This window comes from Myotis daubentonii, chromosome 2 (genome assembly GCF_963259705.1).
Source record: "Myotis daubentonii chromosome 2, mMyoDau2.1, whole genome shotgun sequence".
Lineage (NCBI taxonomy): Eukaryota > Metazoa > Chordata > Mammalia > Chiroptera > Vespertilionidae > Myotis > Myotis daubentonii.
This window is the reverse complement of record NC_081841.1, coordinates 2,292,072-2,312,262: the sequence shown is the minus strand read 5'-3', so window position 1 is coordinate 2,312,262 and position 20,191 is coordinate 2,292,072. Positions and strand designations below refer to the sequence as shown.

General features: G+C 57.4%; 1 protein-coding gene and 1 pseudogene across 2 annotated transcripts in view; both read left to right on the top strand.

The window, feature by feature from the left end:
* FBLN1 (fibulin 1) overlaps positions 1-20,191 on the top strand; it is a 69,911-nt gene that overhangs the window by 33,001 nt on the left and 16,719 nt on the right. Inside the window, exons 13-15 of one of the 2 annotated variants that reach the window (XM_059681369.1) lie at positions 728-859; positions 2,514-2,637; positions 18,281-18,423. In XM_059681369.1, the coding sequence (XP_059537352.1) occupies positions 728-859; positions 2,514-2,637; positions 18,281-18,423 (399 nt within the window). Of the gene's footprint in view, positions 1-727; positions 860-2,513; positions 2,638-11,350; positions 11,789-18,280; positions 18,424-20,191 lie in introns of those variants that run through there. The other variant, XM_059681370.1, reaches the window with a different exon arrangement.
* Positions 12,385-14,876, top strand: LOC132225537 (ragulator complex protein LAMTOR3-like; annotated as a pseudogene).

Here is a 20,191-nt window from a genome sequence, read left to right as displayed (position 1 = left end):
CTGCGGCCGTCTGTGCAGCGCTTTGCGGGCGGGCCGCTTGCTTTCCCCTCTGCCTGGGACTTCCTGGGCGTCCTTTACCCGCCCTGAGAGTGAGGTTAGGAAACAAGCTAAGCCACTCGCCATGTTTTTCGTTAATAAACACGTAACGGTGGTGATCACCGTGTGTGCCGGGACCCCCAGGGGTGAGGAGGGGGCTCGGGGCCACCCACATCCCTGACCTTTGAGGGCCCCTCACTGGCTTGGGCCCTCCTCCTCAGCATGGGGTGCGCCCCACACTCTCCAGGGTGTCGGAGGATGAACCCTGGTGATGAGTCAGAAGCGCTTCCTACAGCGCCTGGCCCAGCGAGGGTTTGGACGCTCCTGGGCTTGCCGTTCAGGGAGGGTCTCCATCAGCACGTTCATCATGCTGAGCACCAGGCCCCTGCCAGCGCAGGCTCCTGACCTGGGGTCCTTCTGAAGCCCCGCCTGTCCCCTCTGCTCAGCCCCCATCCCGCCTCCTTCCCCACGTGAGCTTGCTGTGTGGCCGAGGCTAGTTCCTTCCCCTCTCTGGGCCCGTCTCCCCTTCTGATGTGATGATCTCCGACACCACCCCAGCCCCGGCACTTCGAGGGCTCCCGTGTCCAGCTGGCCCTGTGCGGCTGCCCTCCCCGGCCCCAGCCTGGGCCCCTGGGGACACGCGGCCTGGCCTGGGCCACACGGGCGCTGAGGGTGGGCCTTGCTGTTGCAGACATCGACGAGTGCGCCCTGCCCACCGGGGGCCACATCTGCTCCTACCGCTGCATCAACTTCCCCGGGAGCTTCCAGTGCAGCTGCCCCCCGACTGGGTACAGGCTGGCCCCCAACGGACGCAACTGCCAGGGTGAGCGAGCTGGGCTCCGCGGGCGCGGGGCACTCTTGGGGCTCTGGTGTTGGGGCACCATCGGCGGGGTGCACTCAGGGAGCGGAGGGGAGGCCTCCACGGGTACCCTGGTCTCCCACACCTGCCCCCACCCCCAGCACCCCTGACCACAGAGGTTCTGAGCCCTCCACCCTGCCCTCGGCAGCCCCAGGGCTGGACCAGGGTCTGATGGCCTTTAGGAAGAGGCGCGCCCGGGAGAAAATGGGAAGTCCTCACCGAGGACTCTTCCACAGCACGTTTGCTGAGTTCACACTCAGTCATCTGACAAACCCCAGACCTTGCTAGGTGTTAAGGGCAAACAGTGAGCAGATGGTGGAGCTAAGGTGCCCACCCCTGCCCAGACGAGGGGAGGGTGTGGTCTGGCTGTGTGACAACTCCAGGGTCTCTAGGGCTGGAAGGGTCCATTGGGGCTGGGGGTTGGCTCTGGCCGGGACGGATGAGGGGACACTGGGCTCCCATATGTGATGTGCTCCAGGGGTCATCCTGTGGCCTGTGCCTGTCCTGGTCACGGGGGTGCTGAGCAGATCTTTGTGAGCGAGTGACCTGCCCGGGTCGCGCGCGGCCTTACCTCCGGGATTGGCCCTGAGGCTGGATCTAGAGGTCAGATCTGTCCAGCCCCTTCCCCAGAGCCCCACATGGGGCTGGTGACCCAGAGGCTCTGGAGGCCCCCGGTTCTGTAGATGTGATTTCTGGTTTTGAAGAAGGTGACCCTGACCCAAGGCAGCAGCTGGGCGTGTCCTGGGAGGCCCTGCAGCTGGTCCGGGCTGTTTTCACATTTCTGAGGGAGCAGATAACTTCCCTGCCCTGGCCAGGCTCCCTCATCACAGCCCCGGGGTCCTGCCAGAAGCAAAAACACATTCCTGAGCCCCGGCTCTGGGCCAGTGAGATTAGAAGTGTTACTTTCTCCACTGAGGTCAGGCATTCGGCCCCTCTTAAGAGATGCCCCCTGGCTCGGTGATGTCCCCGGGCCCCTCCATTGGCTGCTCAGAGAGTTGTGGGCAGGGGGGAGGCTCCCATGTCCAGCGTCCAGCCCAGACATCGCTGACCCTGGACACCTGGCACAACGTAGAATTGCACTGGGCCTCGGTTTCCTCATCTGTCACACGGGGCTCGCAGCTTACTCTTTCCTCGCCGGGGTGTTCTGAGTCACGAAAGGTGAGGGCGACGAGCCTCGGGAGCTGCGGAGAGGCGCTGGCTGGTCAGAGCGTGGGCCCCGGCGCCAGCCTGCCCGGGTTCAAAGCTCGGCTCCGCCACTTACAAGATGTTTGACCTTAGGCCAGCTCCCCCCAAAGGAGGGCAACAGTCCTTGCCTCAGTGAGTCGTTAGGAGAATTAAGAGAACTCGGTGAAGCATTTCCAGGGCATCAGAGTGTTAGCTGTAATCATTGTTATGCTCATTCCAGGGATTGTGAATAATCAGTAAACACTCTATAAATTAAACGTCCTAGAAATAAAAGAGCCGGCACAGGGCGCTGCTCCAGAGAGCAGTCAGCGGAGGGCAAGGATGGCCCGATCCCCACCGACCCTGGCTGGTAGGAGGCCCCAGCACCCGCGTCTGTGGGTGGGGACTGCCCGGGTCGCCTCGGCCTTCACTGTGTTGCTTTGGTCTCTTGCAGACATTGACGAGTGTGTGACCGGCATACACAACTGCTCCGTCAATGAGACGTGCTTCAACATCCAGGGCGGCTTCCGCTGTCTGGCCTTCGAGTGTCCGGAGAACTACCGCCGCTCCGCGGACACGTAAGTCCCTCGGCCGTCAGTTGTCTGTCTGTGTCGGCCTTCCTGGGGGTCTGCCTCCCAGCCTGGGCAGGTGGTTAATGAGTGTGCCCCCCGCAGGGGTCTCGGGAAACTCAGGCCCTCAGATTCTCAGGCCCCTGAATGTCAGGGAGACTGGTCACAGATACCAAGGTCTCCCAGGAGCTGGAGGTCAGCGGGCCTGCTCTCCCAGCAGCCTGTGCGTGGAGCCAGGCAGAACCCAGCCCTCTTGTTCCCCAGTGGGAAACTTGGTCTGGGGCAGCTCTCTGGGCCTCAGTTTCCTCATCTGTAAGACACAAATGTCAGGATGCTCTAAATCAGGTGAAGGTGCCGACGGCGCCAGGTGGGCCCACGTGACAGGTTGGGGCGTCAGTATTAGGAGAACCCGTCTGAAAGCCGGACTGTGTTCAGCCCAGTGGCTGTGGGAATCGTGTGGAAGATTCCGTGGCCGTATGCCATTGTGAGCCCACCGTGCCAGGCCCCTGGGCTGCCTGCAGGATGTCAGGGATCCCCCTTCCTCAGGGAGCAGTGAGGTCTCCGGGTCCACCGCACACCATCCCACCTGGTTTTATTTCGTCTCGGTTAGCACCACCGTCAGTTGTTTCAGGAAAAGCTCCCCGGTGGGAGACAATCTCAGGAATGTGCATACATGAGCTGTCCTCCAGCCCCTGGACATGGCTCCAAGCCAGCACCCAGCCGGGCTGACTGTGGGCTTGGCGCCTTGACCTTGAGCCTGCTCCTCCCACCGGAGGATCAGTACACCAGGCCCCAGTGTCCACTTGCTCAGCCCCAGGGCCCTGGCTCCTGGTTCTGGCCCGGCCTCCAGCGTGTTGAAACCCTGAGCAGGTTCCAGCCAGACTCAGACAGCCCCGGCCCTTGGCAGCCTCGCCCTCCCCCGGGGGCTGCTCTGTGCCCCCGCCGTGTTTGTCTGCTTGGAACCCAGCACCCGCTTCCTTCCTGGGCTGGTCGGGAGAGCGCTCCAGCACTGGGCTTGCGAGCGCGCAGCCTTCCAAAGAGGCTGTGGTTACGCAACGGCCAGCGGGCGGTGGCCCTCCTCTGGGTAAGGAAGCCCGTGTCCTTCATGGAGGCTGTGCTGCCCTTTGTCACTGTAAGTCCCCTCTCCCCCAGCTCCGTCCACCTCTGCTGTTTGCCACCGGCCTCGAACACACAAGCCAGGAAAGTGAAAGGCAGGAGGCCGCCCTGTGCGGGTCTTCACGCCTCCTGAGCTGCGGCTGGGCGGGTTGGCATTGCGCGCCGAGGTTGTGTGAAATCTACATACCTCCCCTCAGTTGCTGTGCGCTCTGGAAGCCCTCGCCACCCTCAGTGTGGGAGAAACTTCCTGACTTGCTTGGGGAACATTCATCGCAGGCCTACTGTGTGCAGGCACCTGGGCTGAGAGGTCCCCAGCCCCTGCCCACTAGCAGCACTGCAAAACCAGCAATGGCCGGAGTTCACGGGTGCTGAGACCAAGGAGGGCCCCCACATAGCTGGGGTGGCGGCAGGGTGCGCTTGGCTTAGGCAATGCTTAAATGAAGCAGGAAGAACTGAGGCAGGCAGAGAGGGAGGAGGTGGAGGGCACGACCACAGCGGGGTGTAGACACCCATTAAACAGGGAAGGAAGGAGCTCCCAGCAGTGACCTGGGGTGTTCAGCAAGGAGCAGCGTAGCCTCACCGAGCGGCTGATGCCCGAAGGCCTGGTCTGTCCCCACCTCATGGATTCATCGCCTGCTCCCTGGGCTGGTAAAGAGGGGGATCGTCATTCTTCATAAATAAGGGCAGGACGTGGGCCCACCCACTGTAAAGGTGAGAGGCAGCAGGCGGCTCCCGGGGGCCCCTCCAGGGAAGCTGGCTGCTGTATGAATGCCCATTCCTGCTCACTGGTGCCACCCAGTGGCATAGGCGGAGAATGGAGCTGAGAGGGTCCTGACCTGAGGAGGCCAGGCGAGGCCCATGACTGTTCTCACCACCTGGGATGCTGATACGGCTTTGTAGTCAGGCAGGTCTCTTGACCTTGACCGGAAGCAGGTCCCCTCATGCCCTCCATGTCCTCAGTGGTACCGGGAGTGGGGACGCCCCCCTTCTGGGCTCCTGTTGGATGACCTGTGACTGTGGGGCAAAGCCCGCTCCATAAAGCTCGCTCCAGTTCACCTCTTGCGGGGTTTGGGTGGGCACCCCAAGGCCTATTTTACTGCCAGTCTGTGGCTCTCCTGTTCCTCAGTGCCGTGGCCTCGGGGCCGTCTCTTGCCACCCAGGAGCCCTTGCTGCATCTGTCATCCCTGCTTGGCAAGGCCTTGGGGACCAGTGAGCACCGGCAGGGATGAGCCCCAGGCGCCAGCCCAGTGAGCGCTGGTCTTAGAGCACAGTGGTGGCCAGGAGGGCGGTCCGCCTGCTGGGGTTTCCTCCGGACCCAGCGTCAATGTAGAGGCTCTGCGGCCTCCCCGCAGCCTCGCTCTGGCGGCCGGCCGTGTGGCCGCTGGGCTCCTCGGCCCTCTGATGGGAAGGCGGGGCGTGGCTCCTGCAAGGCCACATGGTCACGGGGCGCCACTGCTGCTCCCAGGAATCTGTCTGGTTATAGTTCTCTCCCGTTCTGGTCCCTCTTGAGGAATCACTGACCAGCCTGGAGTCCAAGTCGAGGGCTGCCCGGTCCAGTAGGAGGTTCCTCAGAGGCCACGGGAGCACCGATCCCTTAGTGGGAACATAGTGACAAGTCACTGACAAGTGGCATCAGTGGAATTTTCCGTTTCACAGCCCATTTCCTTCCTCCTCGTAACTCCTCTTAATGACCTTGCGAAGGGGTTTGCATTGGAGCCGTACTAGGAAGGCTGGAGGCACCCGTCTGTGGTTGCCATTCAGCGAGAGCGGCTTGTTCAGGGCCCTCGAGGGGCAAGGTTGAAGCTTCCCTCACTCCCGCTGGGCCTCAGCCTCCCTCTCTCCATGCAGTCTCCTGGGCAGTGTCCCTGGTGACCAAGGGCAGTAACTGGAGCCTGGCCAGCAGGCTGGCCACAGACCACAGGGCCGGGCCCTGCGGACCGAGCAGGCTGTTCAGATCCTGACCACACGATCCCCCCTGCCCGCCTGAGGGGTGTCCCCGGGTCCCAGCGCCTGGGGTGGAACTGGAAATCCTCTCTCCTCCGCGGAGCCTCCTGAGACTCATGGTCTCGGAAGGCGGAGTGGGCTGGGCAGCCTTGGTTCTTGGTTGGCACGGCTCTTGGCCTGAGGGTGCAGTTGCCGGCAGACAGGGGGTGAGGCCCTGCCCTGGCGGCTCCTGGGGCTTGTCTCCAGGAGCGTGAAAGTCAGGGACAGCGGCAAGCGTCACCCAGCCTGGGTGGCCAGAATGGCCCTGTGTCCCGGGAGAAGGACGGGGCCTTGAGGACCTTTTTTCTCTGATATGTGGTGGCTTTCCAAATTACTTTTTCATGGAATATGGGGTGTTGTGACTAAAAAATTGGGGCACATTTTTCTCGTGTGCGCGATGAGGTGGACACCGAGGCGCGGGGACCAGGGGCTGGCTCCCCTCTGCTCTGTGATAGATGTAGTGATGGACCCGCCTCAGTCTAGACCAGCGGTTCTCAACCTGTGGGTTGCGACCCCTTTGGCCGTCGAACGACCCTTTCACAGGGGTCGCCTAAGACCATCCTGCATATCAGATACTTACATTATGATTCATAACAGTAGCAACATTACAGTTATGAAGTAGCAACGAAAATAATGTTATGGTTGGGTCACAACATGAGGAACTGTATTTAAAGGGCCAGAAGGTTGAGAACCACTGGTAGACCCATGAAGACCGTGCCCTTCCCCGTCTGCAGGAGGTTTGCCAGAAGCAGCAGCAGGTGTTCCGGGCGGTTCGGTACATCAGGGCACTGCTCAACAGAACAGCTGATGTTGGAACCGATCAGGAAAATGGGGCCATGCTGATTCGTGCACATTTGCTCAACACACCGGAGGTGCCGCGCCCATGCTGGGCACGGAGATAAAGCCAGGGTGCCCGCCACGCCCTTGGGCAGCGATGGCCTAGGAGTCAGGCTGAGAAATGCCCAGTGCCAGGAGGGCTGGGGGCTCTGTGACTGACTGTGGGGACCCGTGAGCAGGAAGGCAAGTCTGGCTGGCTGTGTGTGATGGCTGCGGAAGCTGTACCAGGACGTCACGCACACTTCCCGTTCCCCGCCGTCCACACGTGCTGGGCCAATGTTTCCACATCAAAACCCTGTCCCCGGAGAGGGGACAGGCGACGCCGGTGGGCAAGCTTAACACACTGGAGACTAGCGCCACCTGCTGGCCAGGCCCACCGGGCCCTTTCTGAAGCTGCTGCACCTGCATGCAAGTGTGTGTGCGTGCATGTGTGTGTGCGCGCGTGCATGTGCGCGCGCAAGTGTATGTGTGTATGTGTGCATGTGTGTGCGCGTGCAAGTGTGTGCATGTGTGTGCATGTGCATGCGTGTGTGTGTGCAAGTGTGTGTGTGAGAGAGAAAGAGAGAGAGCGAGAGGATGCAAAGTCTTTGAAGTGGGGCTGACTTGCCTCAGCCACTGACTGCGGCCTGGAGTCATGCACTCGCGGAGCTTGTCTCCCGTCAGTAGAGTGAGGAGAAGGATGTGAAGGGAAGTGAGCTGGTGGGATGGGCAGCATGAAGCTGCACCGCCCAGGTCAGGTCGCCTGGAGCGCTCCCATCGGCCTGGGCTTGGCTGTCTCTGCGGCTGGGCTGTCCCGGGCCCAGGCCACCTCTCCTACTTCTCCCTCTGCTCCGGGTTCCCTCCCAGGCATGGCTCGCTCTTCAGTGTGCCCGTTCCTCACATACCTGTAGCGCCATGAGCCCACCGCAGGGCCGGCCTTTCTAAAACTCAGGCTGGTCAGGTGAGAGGGCACCATCAGTCCTGAGAGAGGCTGAGGTAGGCAGTAAAGGAGACCACGCTCACCCACCACGTGAGTGTGAAATAAGCCCAAGTAACCCAGCACGAGGATGAAAACTCACCAAGCTGGTGGGGGACGTGATGGAAGACGAGGGCGGTAGATGCTCCAACTGGAGAATTTAAACAGTCCACGTGGCAGGACTTCCTGGGCAGGTCGGCCAAGGCCTAGGCGCTCCACCTCCACTCTGGTTCCTAAGGCAGCTCTCTCCACAGTATGATGGGCCTGAATGCAGGTATCCCCTGCCGCCATCCTGTCACAGGAAGCTTTAACCTGTCCCCATCCTGTCACAGGAAGCTTTAACCTGTCCCCATCCTGTCACAGGAAGTGAGAATCTGTCCCCATATCCTGTCATAGGAAGTGAGAATCTGTCCCCATCCTTCCACAGGAAGTGAGAATCTGTCCCCATCCTGTCACAGGAAGCTTTAACCTGTCCCCATCCTGTCACAGGAAGCTTTAACCTGTCCCCATCCTGTCACAGGAAGTGAGAATCTGTCCCCATCCTGTCACAGGAAGCTTTAACCTGTTCCCATCCTGTCACAGGAAGTGAGAATCTGTCCCCATCCTGTCACAGGAAGCTTTAACCTGTCCCCATCCTGTCACAGGAAGTAAGAACCTGTCCCCATCCTGTCACAGGAAGTCAGAACCTGTCCCCATCCTGTCACAGGAAGCTTTAACCTGTCCCCATCCTGTCACAGGAAGCTTTAACCTGTCCCCATCCTGTCACAGGAAGCTTTAACCTGTCCCCATCCTGTCACAGGAAGCTTTAACCTGTCCCCATCCTGTCACAGGAAGCTTTAACCTGTCCCCATCCTGTCACAGGAAGTCAGAACCTGTCCCCATCCTATCACAGGAAGCTTTAACCTGTCCCCATCCTGTCACAGGAAGCTTTAACCTGTCCCCATCCTGTCACAGGAAGTGAGAATCTGTCCCCATATCCTGTCACAGGAAGCTTTAACCTGTCCCCATCCTGTCACAGGAAGCTTTAACCTGTCCCCATCCTGTCACAGGAAGTGAGAATCTGTCCCCATATCCTGTCACAGGAAGCTTTAACCTGTCCCCATCCTGTCACAGGAAGCTTTAACCTGTCCCCATCCTGTCACAGGAAGCTTTAACCTGTTCCCATCCTGTCACAGGAAGCTTTAACCTGTTCCCATCCTGTCACAGGAAGCTTTAACCTGTCCCCATCCTGTCACAGGAAGTGAGAATCTGTCCCCATATCCTGTCACAGGAAGCTTTAACCTGTTCCCATCCTGTCACAGGAAGCTTTAACCTGTCCCCATCCTGTCACAGGAAGTGAGAATCTGTCCCCATCCTGTCACAGGACGTGAGAATCTGTCCCCATCCTTCCACAGGAAGTGAGAATCTGTCCCCATCCTGTCACAGGAAGCTTTAACCTGTTCCCATCCTGTCACAGGAAGTCAGAACCTGTCCCCATCCCGTCACAGGAAGTGAGAATCTGTCCCCATCCTGTCACAGGAAGTCAGAACCTGTCCCCATCCTGTCACAGGAAGTCAGAACCTGTCCCCATCCTATCACAGGAAGCTTTAACCTGTCCCCATCCTGTCACAGGAAGTAAGAACCTGTCCCCATCCTATCACAGGAAGCTTTAACCTGTCCCCATCCTGTCACAGGAAGTAAGAACCTGTCCCCATCCTGTCACAGGAAGTGAGAATCTGTCCCCATCCTGTCACAGGAAGCTTTAACCTGTTCCCATCCTGTCACAGGAAGCTTTAACCTGTCCCCATCCTGTCACAGGAAGCTTTAACCTGTCCCCATCCTGTCACAGGACTTGAGAACCTGTCCCCATCCTGTCACAGGAAGCTTTAACCTGTTCCCATCCTGTCACAGGAAGTGAGAATCTGTCCCCATCCTGTCACAGGAAGAGAGAACTGCCCCTATCGTCACAGGAAGCTTTAACCTGTCTCCATCCTGTCACAGGAAGTGAGACTCTGTCCCCATCCAGTCACAGGAAGTGAGACTCTGTCCCCATCCTGTCAAAGGAAGCTTTAACCTGTCCCCATCCTGTCACAGGACTTGAGAACCTGTCCCCATCCTGTCACAGGAAGTGAGAATCTGTCCCCATCCTGTCACATGACGTGAGAACCTGTCCCCATCCTGTCACAGGAAGCTTTAACCTGTTCCCATCCTGTCACAGGAAGCTTTAACCTGTCCCCATCCTGTCACAGGAAGTGAGAATCTGTCCCCATATCCTGTCACAGGAAGCTTTAACCTGTTCCCATCCTGTCACAGGAAGCTTTAACCTGTCCCCATCCTGTCACAGGAAGTGAGAATCTGTCCCCATCCTGTCACAGGACGTGAGGATCTGTCCCCATCCTGTCACAGGAAGTGAGAATCTGTCCCCATCCTGTCACAGGACGTGAGGATCTGTCCCCATCCTTCCACAGGAAGTGAGAATCTGTCCCCATCCTGTCACAGGAAGTCAGAACCTGTCCCCATCCCGTCACAGGAAGTGAGAATCTGTCCCCATCCTGTCACAGGAAGTCAGAACCTGTCCCCATCCTGTCACAGGAAGTCAGAACCTGTCCCCATCCTATCACAGGAAGCTTTAACCTGTCCCCATCCTGTCACAGGAAGTAAGAACCTGTCCCCATCCTGTCACAGGAAGTGAGAATCTGTCCCCATCCTGTCACAGGAAGCTTTAACCTGTCCCCATCCTGTCACAGGAAGCTTTAACCTGTCCCCATCCTGTCACAGGAAGCTTTAACCTGTTCCCATCCTGTCACAGGAAGTCAGAACCTGTCCCCATCCTATCACAGGAAGCTTTAACCTGTCCCCATCCTGTCACAGGAAGTAAGAACCTGTCCCCATCCTGTCACAGGAAGTGAGAATCTGTCCCCATCCTGTCACAGGAAGTCAGAACCTGTCCCCATCCTGTCACAGGAAGTCAGAACCTGTCCCCATCCTGTGACAGGAAGTAAGAACCTGTCCCCATCCTGTCACAGGAAGCTTTAACCTGTCCCCATCCTGTCACAGGAAGTCAGAATCTGTCCCCATCCTGTCACAGGAAGTGAGAACCTGTCCCCATCCTGTCACAGGAAGTGAGAACCTGTCCCCATCCTGTCACAGGAAGTGAGAACCTGTCCCCATCCTGTCACAGGAAGTGAGAACCTGTCCCCATCCTGTCACAGGAAGTGAGAATCTGTCCCCATCCTGTCACGGGAAATTAGAATCTGTCCCCATCTTTGCTCCTAGTCCTGGCTAGTCCTGTAACACAGACAGGACCTGGGCCTGGAGTCAAGGCCTGGAGGGGAATGGACCTCCCGCCCAAGCATGAGTCTGGCTTCCTCACTCTGACCTTGGGAAGGCACTGGCTCTCTCAGCCTCAGTTTCCCCATTTGGACAATGGCGTCGTACCCGCTGACAGTGCAGAGGGAAGGCGTGGTGGTGCAGAGCCGAGCACTTGGCCGATGGCCGCCGTCAGGGCTGCTAGTGGGAAGACGATCCTTCCCGGGGTCCTCTCTGCAGCCCCCCAGGAGCCCTGGTGGCCCTGACCACTGGGGCCGGGGCTCTGCCGGTGAGAAGGGGCCACCCCGCCCTCCGGGCACAGCCCTTGACCCCAGCCCCCCGCGCCCCCTGAGGGTGTTGGAAGAGGCTAGTGCCCGAGTCCGCAGCCCTGAGGCCCACGGCACCTCCCGCAGGTGAGTGAGGGGCGCTCCTCCCCGTCCTGCGGCCCGAGGGGCGGGAGCCCGCCGCGCACCCGCTTCCCGCACTGCCCCCCGCTTGCTGGACCGGCCCTAACCCCCCTTGTCTCTGTCACTTGTCTTGCAGCCGCTGCGAGCGCTTGCCTTGCCATGAGAATCAGGAGTGCCACAGGCTGCCTCTGCGAATAACCTACTACCACCTCTCTTTCCCCACCAACATCCAAGTGCCCGCCGTGGTCTTCCGCATGGGCCCCTCCAGCTCCGTCCCCGGGGACAGCATGCAGCTGGCCATCACCGGCGGCAATGACGAGGGCTTTTTCACCACCCGGAAGGTGAACCCCCACAGCGGGGTGGTGGCCCTCGCCAAGCCCGTCCCTGAGCCCCGGGACTTGCTCCTGACCGTCAAGATGGACCTCTATCGCCACGGCACCGTCAGCTCCTTTGTGGCCAAGCTTTTCATCTTTGTGTCCGCAGAGCTCTGAGCATTCGCTGTGGGCGCGGGGCTCCCTCTTGTCGCTTTCCTCACCCTCCTCGCCCGGCTCAATAAAATTCAGCAGGCGATCCACCCGCATGCCTCGCGTGCCTTGGTTTATTCCTCGTGTGCGGGTGGGAGTCTCTGTTGCTTATCATCAGGGTGAGCCGGGTGCTTGCCACGGCCTGGTGCCCCCGGGGGGAGCCCGGGGCACGCCTGGGAGCGGCTGTCCATGGCGGTCACTGCTCCTTCCTCCAGGGAGCCCAGGCGAGGGCAGGGGAGGCTCCGTGTGCCCTTGCAAATTTATTCTCTTGCCCCCTTTAAGCCCAGAGGTGATGAGGGAGAAGGCCCCTCGGAGACTGATTGGTGAGCCCGTCCCCTCTCATTTTACAGATGTGAAAACTGAGCCCCAGAGAAGGGGAGGGTCTTGGCCAAGGTTACACGGCCTGTTTGTGGCCAGGCCGGGCTTCAGGCTCCAGCTTGGTTTCCTTGCTGTGTCGCTCGGAGCTGAGCATTTAACGGAAGCAGAAAAAAAAAAAGCATTTTCTGGTGGATGTGGCTCAAGTTGGCCGTCTTGTTTGTCCTGAGAAGCAGCCCGACCTGGCGGTGGGAAAACGGTGGGCGCGGCTGCAGCATCTTGACGCAGCTCTTGCCTCGGGGGGGCCAGTGCCTGCGCCGAGGATGCCAGGATGCGGCCCTGCGCCCGGAGGGGCAGTGAGTGCTCTGCTCACGGGCACGCCCGGTCGCATCAGGTCCTCGCTGCATTGTCTCCACTCCTGCCAGGCAGGTGTCTCATCCTCAAGAGACACGGAGAGGGCGAGCGACGCCCAAGATCTCACAGCCGCTGTTAAAACCCAGTTTGCTGACTCCATGGCTGACTGTGCCGTTCTGTCACAGACCTCCAGTGTGGGCTCCGACCCACCTGCCCCTCCCTCTCCACCAGGATTCCAGCCGAACCACTGACCCAAGTCCCCCAGGTGCCTGTCAAGGTCCTGCATGACTTAGTTCTCGGGTGCATCTCCAGGCTTAGCTCATTCTCCACCTGCTCACTCCCTGCAGGCCACACTGAGGAGCTCTTTGCTGCCTCAGGCCCTTTGCACATGCTTTGCACCCTTGGTCTGAATGTTAGTTAAACTTCAGCTTAAGTGTTCTTTTCTCTGAGAGGCCTTCCTTGACCCCTGGGCTTGGGTTTCTTCTGTTAGTCTTCCTCGTAATTCTTCCTTCATGATGCTGATCGCAGTTTGCAGTGGCCATTTACGTTTCTCGTTCGTCTTCCCCATAGTCCAGAAAGCTCATGAAGGCAGGGACCAAGTTTGTCTCTTTCAGAGCCCTGTCCCTCGCGCCTAGCGAGATGCCTAGCACAGAGGAGGGTGTGGTCCATGGGTTTCTGTGGAGATTAATGAAACTCCCAAGGCCATGTCTGGTACATGGTAGGCTGTCAGACATGTTGGTTTCTTCACTCATTGTGAACAGTGTTCATTTGGATCTCGATACAAACAGGGAGTGAAGGTTCAGAGGGTTGGATGTATCCAAGGTCATTGGTATGCAGAGCTGCCTCACTTCTGGCCGAGTCATTCTACTAAACCGAGCCCCCGGGGGAAATGGTAATAATCAGGATCGTCATTATTAGAGGATGATAAAACCTATGGCAGCTGACGCTTATGTACTGCTTCCTGCGGGCCAGCCACCGTTCTAAGCACTTAACTGTTCCTCACAACAGCCTTGCAAGGAAAGGACTGGTATAGTCCCCACTTCACAGTGAAGACGCGGAAGTGTGGAGAGCTTACTAGTAAGTCACTTGCCCACAGCCCCTCAGCTGGTATCAGGTGGGGCAGGGACGCAGGCCCAGGCAGCCTGGCTCTGAGTCAGCTCCGGAGCCGTGCCCGTGCTGCCTCGAAGGTTGGAAGCCGGCAGGCTGACTGGGTTAGTCAGTGCTGCTCAGGTCGTAACTGGCCTTGCCTCAGGAAGCCCTGGATACAGCCCCTTCTGTAGTTTCCAAGCACAAAACAGGATCTTTTATTCACCAGAGAAGGAGGCAGTGTGGTGAAGAGGAAAGAGCTGGGAAGGGTAAAGGAGATAATATGTGCCAAGTGTCTAGCCAAGAGATTCCGGAAGACGGAAGATACAGCACATAGTGTTTGAAGCTCTCTGGATCCCAACCAAAACCACACAATAACCAGATAAGAAAGTGTTTAAATCCAGAGAAAACGTTTACAACTACACAAGGTGATAAGGTGTCCCCATGAGTCCCCAAATACAGCCCATGCCCAACTGGCATCCACGCAGGAGAAAGCAGTGGGAGATGCCAAAGTAGTTCACAGGTATTCCCTGCAAAGTCCAGTAGACCAATTTAACATGAAAGCAAAAAGCAATTTCAGAGACAAATACTCAGTAGAAAGGGAAGCTGAAAATAAAAGTTTTATAAATAAAAAAAACATAACAAAAGGGATGAAAAGGCTTAAAGAGAAAGTGACAGATATTGAAGGCAGGCAAAGATCTAACATACCAATAATAGAAATCTCTAAGGAACTCACCCAAAATAAGGGGGAAAGTAAATACTAACAAATAATAACGCAAAAAAACTTTACGGAAACATTTTTAAAAAATTGAAATTCCATATTGAAAAAATACAACATACCCAAACATACCTACTCAGACCAACCAACATCAAGACATAGGCCAGGTCTTTGAAGCTGCCCCTGAAGTGGCAGGAGGCAGCCACGAACCCTGCTGCCCAGAGAACCAGGCAGCCCATATTGAACCTGAGAGAGAAAGGGGTTCGTCGTGCGGATGGCCTGATGCGACTCCTGTATGAAAAGTTACCAAGTGTTGAAGGGCTCATGCTCTTCTGTCTGATGAGGCGGAGCGCCTATTGTTAAGGTGACCAATGATATTGCTCCGGAGCCTCCCTTGAGATCTGGTTTTTTATCTGCTCTTACCCTTGCAACAGGCCAAAGGAGCAAACTCGGACTTTCAAAAAATGGAAGTCTCACCTGCTATTCTAACACCAACCAGGTGGGTCAATGTAATCCTTTGCCTTTGGTGGTGAGTTTCATAGCCAGCGGCAGTGCCAATGCAGGACTGACTGTCCGCCTAGAAGAGGAGCTGGCTCCACTAGTTGAAGAATTGAGACGAGTTGGAGAAGTTTCTTAATCTGACAGTGGTTTGATGTCTACCTCATCATTATAACAGACATGATAGCAATCTTTAGACCACAATAATCCATGTGTCCTTATACTCAAAGGGCCCCTTTTCTAACTGACCCTAAAGAAAGAGTCTTTAGGTACAGTTTATGGACAGATTGATTGTTATCTATATCTATATCTATATGATTTTATTTTTATTGATTTCAGAGAGGAAGGGAGACGGAGGGAGAGAGAGATAGAAACATCAATGATGAGAGAATCATAGACCGGCTGCCTCCTGCACGCCCCCTACTGGGGATCGAGCCCGCAGCCCCGGCATGTGCCCTTGACTGGAATCCAACACCGGACCCTTCAGTCCACAGGCCAATGCTCTATCCACTGAGCCAAACCAGCCAGGGCTATCTTTTCTTGTGTAGGTTTTGTTTACTGAGATCTGGGGGGCCACAGAAATGGTTCCGTTTATCACAGTTCCTGTGGAGTTAGTGCAGCCACCGAGTCTGCAAACTAAATGGTACTTGGTTCCACCTGAGCCACAAAGCGCTCCTCCTGCACAGCACAGCCGGGCCTGCGAACGAAGCAGGTCCTTTTTATTGTGAATAATAATGAGGACATATTTTTTCACGTTGTTTTCTTTCTTTGCACTGAGTGTGGGGGAGATAAAATAGCGTAGTAACAGTAATAAAATCAGGACCACCACCAAAAATCACATAGTCTAATACAATGATTGGACTTTAAAGAGAAGAGGAAGCAAACTACGGGCATCGAGGCAAAACCAGCAAGTAACTTTTAAGGGAAAAATCATATTATCATCAGACTTTCGCAGCACGACTTTCGCCAGGAAAATATGAATAATTAGAACGCTCAAGAAAATAGAAGACCAGGACCTTACATCCAGCAAAACCGTTTTGTGTTCAGAGAGTACAGACTATTATCACATGCAAGCGTTAAAAACTGCTACTCCTAGAACTGCAACTAGACGAGTGTTACAAGGAAAAGTACAGTAGAATTGCTATGTGCTCAGACAATGTAGATATAGCACGTCTATTTAAAATTAGTAGGTAGAACGGAGAGAACATATTCCCCAAATATGCTTTTTAGGTAATTAATGGTGGCAATTTTACTATTGTTATTCTGAGACTACTGTGTGGGATAAACTAAATAAATAATTTTAGGACACTCTGTCATCGCCTGTGTTCCTAAGGACCAGGATTCTGATACGGAAGAGAGGAGATTCCGTTGTAAAAGAGTCGAGATTAAGGAAAATAACTGTGTGGGCCTGGTTTTTGACTCAGACGTGGTCAGTATGAACTCCTGATATATTTTATCTTCTAACATGTCCACTGCAGCCCTGGCTGGTGTGGCTCAGTTGGTTGTGCATCTTTCCATGCACCAAAAGTTGACCAGTTCCATTCCTGGTCAGGGCACATGCCCGGCTGTAGGCTCAATCCCTAGCAGGGGGCATGCAGGAGGCAGCTGATCGATGTTTCACTCTCACATCGATGTTTCTCTCTTTCTCTCTCCCTTCTTCTCTCTAAAAATCAATACAAAATCTTTTTTTAAATGTCCAGTGCAGAGGCCTAGAAACTGACCAGCTCAGTGGCACTGAGTAACCCTGATATCTGGATTGTGATTTTGAAATACTATTTCCACTAAAAAAATAGAAAGAGAATTAGAAACCAAACCCGAGACTTCTTGGAGAAATCGCTGGGGCAATAAAGCCACAAGCTGAGCTGGACCACCTTGTCAGAGCAGGGTCTCCAGTTCCCCTGGGACCAATCTGATTTCCCTCTGGCCGAAGAAGAGAGCACTTGAGCTCCAACAAAAGATAATAATTGCAGTGGGTTGGAATTCATCAGATAGTTGAAGTCCTTGATTTCACACTGATATTTATATCACCCGTGGTTAACACCTGGGTGATGATAGGAGCTGGCTCATGACCCTGGAAACTGGTAAACAGTGGGGCAGAATCAGGCCCACATCTTGCTCTGTGAACCACACTCCCTGGAAACCAGCTCGCATGTGAGGGAAGTGTTTATTGCAGAAGTTTTCCAGCCAATACATGCCAAAGAAACAACAGACTCAGCACATCAGCGTTTTCCAATCCCCGGTGAATCAGTGGGTCTCGGCCCTGAGCACACACAGCTGCTGACGTCACAGAAAGGAAGACGACCAGACAACACGTGCCCCCTGATGGGAGACATGCCACCCACCACCATCTGGCCCAAGGGGCTGGGCCTGCCTCTGACCCGGGCCTGGGTCAGCGACCAGAGTGCCGGCAATGCAGGGAACATACTGGGCCCGCGAGGCCGCAGTCGGCAAGGCCAGATGTCGGAGGCTCTACGGCTCAGACACTTCTGTTCCTTAGCAGATCAATTGTGGGAAATGAGGATGGAGAGGAAGCCTGTAGATTAAAAAGGACTTAAGAGACATAAAAATTGTGCCCTGGCTGGTGTGGCTCAGTTGGTTAGGCATCATCCTGTGCACCAAAAGGTTGCCAGTTCAATTCCCAGTCAGAGCACATGCCTGGGTTGCAGGCTTGGACCCCGGTAGGGGGCGTGCAGGAGGCAGCTGATCAATGTTTTGCTCTCATGTTGATGTTTCTCTCTCCCCTCCTTTCTCTCTAAAAAATCAATAAAAAGACAAAGACATAAAAATGTTTTGCTAGACAAGTCCAAACGACTGTGTCTCAAGATGCACACGTGTGTGATAGAAACTATGATGAAACCCAGGTAGGCGACCGCCAGGGAGTCAGGGCGGGCTTGCTGTGGGCGCAGGAGGGGTGGCCGGGGGCACGTGAAGGCCTCCGGTGGCTGGTGAGGCTCTCTCTCTTTGGCCTGAGTGGTGACTAAGGCGTTTGCCTTATAATACTCATTAGAGTATAGCTTTGTTTGTGTATCATTTACGTTAGTGTTTTATTTTACACTAAAAAGATTTTAAAAATATGTCTAGCACGTGGCCTGGAGCATAGACCTGTAACATACTGCCTCTCCCCCTCCTCCCCTCCCGTGAACTGCAGACTGACTGTGCTGAGCACCGAGCTGGTTTATATCACTCCCCGGTTTGTGACCCTGTGACCCGCCCGACTGAGGGCTCCATGGAGGCAGGGCTCCCCTGGTGCCCGCGGCCTGGCCCCCGGCAGGCCCTCAGAACAGACTTGCTGCGCGAGTGAATGAATGTGTGTCCGCTGTTGTAGGAACGGGCTCAGTTCACGCGAGCAAAGCCTGGCTGGCGACCCACAGACACGGGTGTGGCCCTGCCCTTCGGGGCCTGTCCAGGGTGTAGGAGGGGCCCGAGGCATCCTCAGGGAGCAGCGGGCTGTGGAGGCTCTGATGGAGCCGGCTGTGGGCCGCAGCGCCACCTGGCCACCTGCCGCCTCCCAGGCCCCGTCTCCGTGAGGCCGGGGTCCAACCTTCCCACGCCTCCCGTGCTCTGTCCTCAGGCTCCACCAGGAGAAGACAGACACCGTCCGCTGCATCAAGTCCTGCCGCCCCGGCGACATCAGCTGCATGCTGGACCTGGTGCACACCGTCTCCTACACCGTCGTCTCGCTGCCCACCTTCCGCGAGTTCGCCCACCCAGAAGGTAAGCGGTGACCCATGGCCTGGAATTGGCTTGGGGGTCCCCAGGGGAGGCCATTGTCTAGGGAAGCTCCCTGCAAGGCAGCCACTCCTGGGTAGGATGTGGGTTTGGAGTTTGAAATGTAGCCCTCTCCCCGACCCCCACATCTCCTGTGTCCCCAGACTGCATAGCACTGGGCGGCCCGACCCCAGCCCTCTCCCGCCCCCATGTCAGGGCCTCTTAGAGGTCACAGTCACTCAGCAAATAGCGATGAAGTGTTGACTCAGTGCCAAGTGCTGGGGAATCTGGGAGGGCCTCCAGGAGGAGGTGACTTTTACGCTCGGGCCTGAGTGGTCACTAGGAGGGAATCTGGTGAAAGTGGAGAGGAGGGTGCCGAGCAGAGCAGAACCTGAAAAGGCCTGCGGGTGAATGGGGAGTGTGGGCACCTGAGGAACTAACTAAGCCTGGTTTCCTGGCTGGAGCAGGAGGCTGGACAAGGCATGAGCTGAAGCAGGGGAGCCTGCTAGGGACCCACCCTGGATGGGGGGATAGATGGGCTGGAGCAGCTAGATGGGTCCAGGGAGCCAGTGCTCCTGTGCCCACCCCTGCCCGCAGGGAGCTCCTGGCCTGCCCACCCGTTCACTGGGGTGGAGCCAGGGGCCTTGCCCCCAGTGCCCAGCAGACTGCAAATGCGGCCCTGCTCTGTACACTGGCTCTGGGGGTGTCACCCACATGCCGGCGCTGGCGTGGTCTCAGCCACCCCTTCCGCTGCCGTCTCCATCCGAGGAGCTGACACTCAGCAAGCGGAGGCCGAGCCTCTGTGTCAGGCTCAGGGCCAGTCCCTGGGCCCGGGATGAGGACGAGCTCTCTGACCCCCCCCATGACCACACCCTGCGTTTCCACATGTGAGGCCCGCAGGCGACCAGGGTGCGGGCCAGCACATCGGCCTGGTGTGGGGGTGGCGAGGGCAGGACCGGCTTCTGAGGACGCGTTGCCTGAAGGAGCAGGTGGCCGGCCCGACCCGCTGGCTGCTCCGGGAGGCGCGGAATCTCCGGGAGGCGCGGACTTGGTCGGAGCAGAATGCCGGGTCCCGCCCGACGGCAGGCAGATCCCCCCAAAGCGCAGCCGCTCTGCGGCCTCACGGGGCGCGTCTAAGTCGGTTCCGCGGGGAGTTGGCTGTGGCAGAGACCCTGCTGGCCTCTCGGGCCCGGAAGTCCAGACCTGGGCCCTGGGTGCTGGAAGGCCCCGTAGAGGGCACCGCGGGCAGGAGGGCACTGAGCCCACAGAGGACGCCCGGAGCTGGCCCGGAGCCGGTAGCGGCGGCCTGTGCTCCAGCCCAGGGCAGCGGCCCCGCCTCTGCCAGGTGGTCTGGGAGATGGACAAGGCCACCCAGCTGCCCGGCCCGCCCAGAAGTGGCTGCCCACCCCTCACCATGGGCAGGAGACAGGCTGCCCCTCGCCTTCCTGACCCTCCCCCGTCCCCTCGGGCACCTGCCTTCCGTCCCCCTGCTCAGGAGATGCGTGAGTGACGGCCAGTTACTGCTCGGTGCTGGCCCTGGCCTGGGGAAAGAGCCGGAACCTCTCCAGGCCTCGGTTTCCCCGTGGGTAGGAAGCGGGGCTGGCGCTGTGACCCCTCGGCACCCCCCGCCTTCTCCGTGCAGGGGGCTCGCTGCCCGCCGGCACAGGAGCCGATACTGTGGCGCCGGCTCTGAGAAAAGCGAGAGCTTTCATGTGCGAGCTCCGCGGGCCAGGAGGCGGGAGGCGGGCTCACATCCGCCTCCCGGACCCGGGCT